Genomic DNA, 3,080 nt, shown 5'->3' with positions numbered 1-3,080 from the left:
ATTTTTGAAGTATGATTTCAATGTGTGCTGCTCCAAGCAGAGCCGCACCCCTCCAAACAGAGTGCACTCCGCCTGAACACAAACGCTCTCTCACCATAGTATATGGGCGTCAGAATGAATTTGTGAATGGGCCCTCGGAAAGAACATGACGACAGGATTATGAGTAAATGCGCATGTTGGCGAAACAATGGACAAGGACACGTTGTTTTTACTCTGACGAAACGCAAAATTCGCAATGTTCAGCCACATTCGCAGCTCAGTGGGATAGGGTTTTAAGAAACAGGTTTTTGGAAAGTGGGAAGAAGCCCAGAGGCTGGATTTAATCCCACTACATCAAAACTGTGATTCTGATTTTCTGTAGTAAAAGAAGAAGCACTATTAAAGCAATACAATGTTAAATGAGCCATGAAGATGGACTGAATGTGTGTTGTTGAGGCTTTTAAAAACAAAAACAAAAAATGTATATAGACAAAAGTAGCAAGCAAAAATATCACAAATGTCACATTTTGAATGTCACTTGTGTTGCTGCGGGTGTTTGGAAGAGTGCGGGGCTGATGGCTGAGGAACAGTGTGACTTTCTGTTATGATGCTTTTGCACTTATGAACATACCTCAAGTGAATGTGATGTTTTTTTTGTTTATTTGTGGCCTACCAGTTCAGGGTAAACCATGTCCCTCACCCAATCACAGCTCGGGCAGACTTCAGCACGCCCGCGATGGGATAGATGGTCCAGAGAATGAATGAATGAATCATACAACAATAAAACCAATAAATCTTAAAGACAAAACAACAAAGCTATTTTAAAATGTGAGACAGGATGTAGAAAATGTATTGTGGACATCATGACATGTGAAAGCACTACAGTATGTTGATCTGGCTGGAATCAGGCTGCAGAATCTGCAGTGTCACAATGAGCTTGATGGACCTTCTGAACCACGGATAGAAAAGGGCATAGATCAGCGGGTTCAAACAGGAATTAAAGATAAACAAGTAGGTGGGGATAAAGGCTGAAGACGCATTGATCGAAATGTACTGGCCTGAGATGGTAATGCAGAAATAGGGCATGATGCACGCAATAAACACCACCACCACCACGCCGAGGGTCCTGGCTGCCTTCAGCTCAGAACTTCTGGCAGGCAATCCCTGCGAGCGCTGCAATGTGACAACTCCCACGTGGAAGCGCACAGCCCGCGCATGAGACACGGCCACCACAAACACTCTCGTGTACAGAACCACAATGACTGTGATCGGGCCTATGAAGGAGATAAAGAGGTCAATCATACCTGCAGCATAATTGACCACAATCGCACATTTGCCTACACAGGTGTTGTACCTGCCTGGCTTTTTTAGAATATCCATAAAACACACACAGTGGAAGACAATGTAAATAAACCAGCATAGCAACATGCTGAATTTAACTCTCGTTTGGGTGATCTTGACGGGGTAATGCAGAGGGTCACATATAGCCACATAGCGGTCAATTGATATGAGCACCATGCTTCCTATTGAAGCAGACGTTACTATGAAATTCACAAGATAGAATATAGCGCACACAAGGTCACCAAAAAACCAACAACCTTCAAAAAAGAAAATCTGAAACAACATGAGAAAGCCCACCAAGAAGTCAGAGGTGGCCAAAGAGAGCAGGATCAGGTTTGTGGGGGTCTTCAGTTGCCTAAAGAGAGAAAAACATTCATTATTATTCCTGGAATTGGTCAAAGTGGAGTTAGAAACACAATGCACTCACTTGTAGTGAGAAATTGAGATGATGACCAGCAAGTTAAGAGTGATGGTGATCAGAGAGATGGCCGACAGCAGCAAGTAGCTGAGAGCGGTGATGGAGCGAGGATGTTGCGTCTTCTTGCAGGATGTGTTGACGAGCAACGGGAAGCACAACTCGGCTTGGTCCGTCATCTTCATCATCATGGAAAGCAGGAGACGAACAGCCCCTCAACTCGGTCAGCTTTTCTATGGTGACAATGTTCAGATGTTCTATACTACAGTTTCTTTTTCTCCTCCTCCTCATCACCACCCTTCCGTACTTTGTCAGTAATCTTTGGGGATCCAAGGCAGAACGATTTCCTACTATTTGATTTCCTACTATTTTTTATGCAACTTGTCTACACTGAGAGGACAGAAAAAAATAAATACCCACCTCTCTCAAATGGAAAGTGTTTGTGATGCAAACAGAAAAGAAAAGTGAGTCTTCATAAATCAGCAATGGGTCACATATAGTGTAGGTCGGGGGATTGGCCACTTAGGTTTTTGGGGAGGGAATTTAATATTTGTGGAGTTTTTATCATGTCCTTGATAATGAAGAAGAATTGATGTTCCAAAATGAATCACGATTAATTGGATCGAATTGAACTATTGTGAATCGAAATGGAGATAATTTGAATCGATATCCAGCCATTGGGACAACGTGATTTGAACTGACTCCGTGAATATATGCCGTTATCGCTTTACATTAAGTTATTTGTCAAGGTGGACGTGATTGGTTGAGGGATGGTGGACCCAAATGCAGGGAAATAAGACAGTGAGACAGGAACAGAAGAGCAATGCGTGGAACTTTAATAAAACATAGGGAAAAGGGTGTGCACACAACCGTGACTTGTTGGGCGTGGACAGGACGTAACCGAACAGGACCTGACATAACGCAGTTCGACTGGACAGGTTGTCGTGACTGGACAGGACATGACGTGACAGAGCCTGACATAACGTAGTTCGACTAGACAGGTTGTCTTGACTGGACAGAACTGGACTAGTCGCCGTGACTGGACAGGACATGACTGGACTGGTCACCGTGACTGGACTGGTCGTCGTGACACAGAACGGGACCTGACTAGACTGGTCGTCGTGACTGGACAGGACGTGACTAGACTGGAATGAGCGTGACGTGACAGGACCTGACTTGCCTTGACGAGCTGTGGAGTGGCTATGACTTGGCTGCGGCTGGGGCTACGGCTTGGCTGTGACGAAGGCTTGGCTGTGACAAAGACTTGGCTGTGACAGAGACTTGGCTGTGACAAAGTCTTGGCTGTGACAAAGACTAAACTGTGACGAAAATTTTGACTGTGACA

The 3,080-nt window shown here is 44.5% G+C and overlaps 1 protein-coding gene across 3 annotated transcripts; it reads right to left on the bottom strand.

The window, feature by feature from the left end:
• Positions 1–858: 858 nt before the first annotated feature.
• LOC147164301 (trace amine-associated receptor 13c-like) lies at positions 859–2,787 on the bottom strand. Of its 3 annotated transcripts, none has more exons than XM_086091099.1 (2): positions 2,753–2,787; positions 859–1,675 (listed from the first exon to the last, which is right to left on the bottom strand). In XM_086091099.1, exons 1-2 carry the CDS (start codon positions 2,785–2,787, stop codon positions 859–861), a joined length of 852 nt encoding a protein of 283 aa, XP_085947225.1. The 3 variants fall into 3 exon arrangements, with proteins under 3 accessions (XP_085947225.1, XP_085947227.1, XP_085947224.1); XM_086091101.1 differs by lacking the exon at positions 2,753–2,787 and adding an exon at positions 1,748–1,938; XM_086091098.1 differs by lacking the exon at positions 2,753–2,787 and adding an exon at positions 1,834–1,920 and having other exon boundaries at positions 859–1,665.
• Between the last annotated feature and the right edge of the window lie 293 nt (positions 2,788–3,080).

This window comes from Leptonotus elevatus, chromosome 12, assembly GCF_054856555.1.
Source record: "Leptonotus elevatus isolate MCC_2025b chromosome 12, RoL_Lele_1.0, whole genome shotgun sequence".
NCBI classification, from domain to species: domain Eukaryota; kingdom Metazoa; phylum Chordata; class Actinopteri; order Syngnathiformes; family Syngnathidae; genus Leptonotus; species Leptonotus elevatus.
This window is presented reverse-complemented; position numbering and strand designations above follow the sequence as displayed.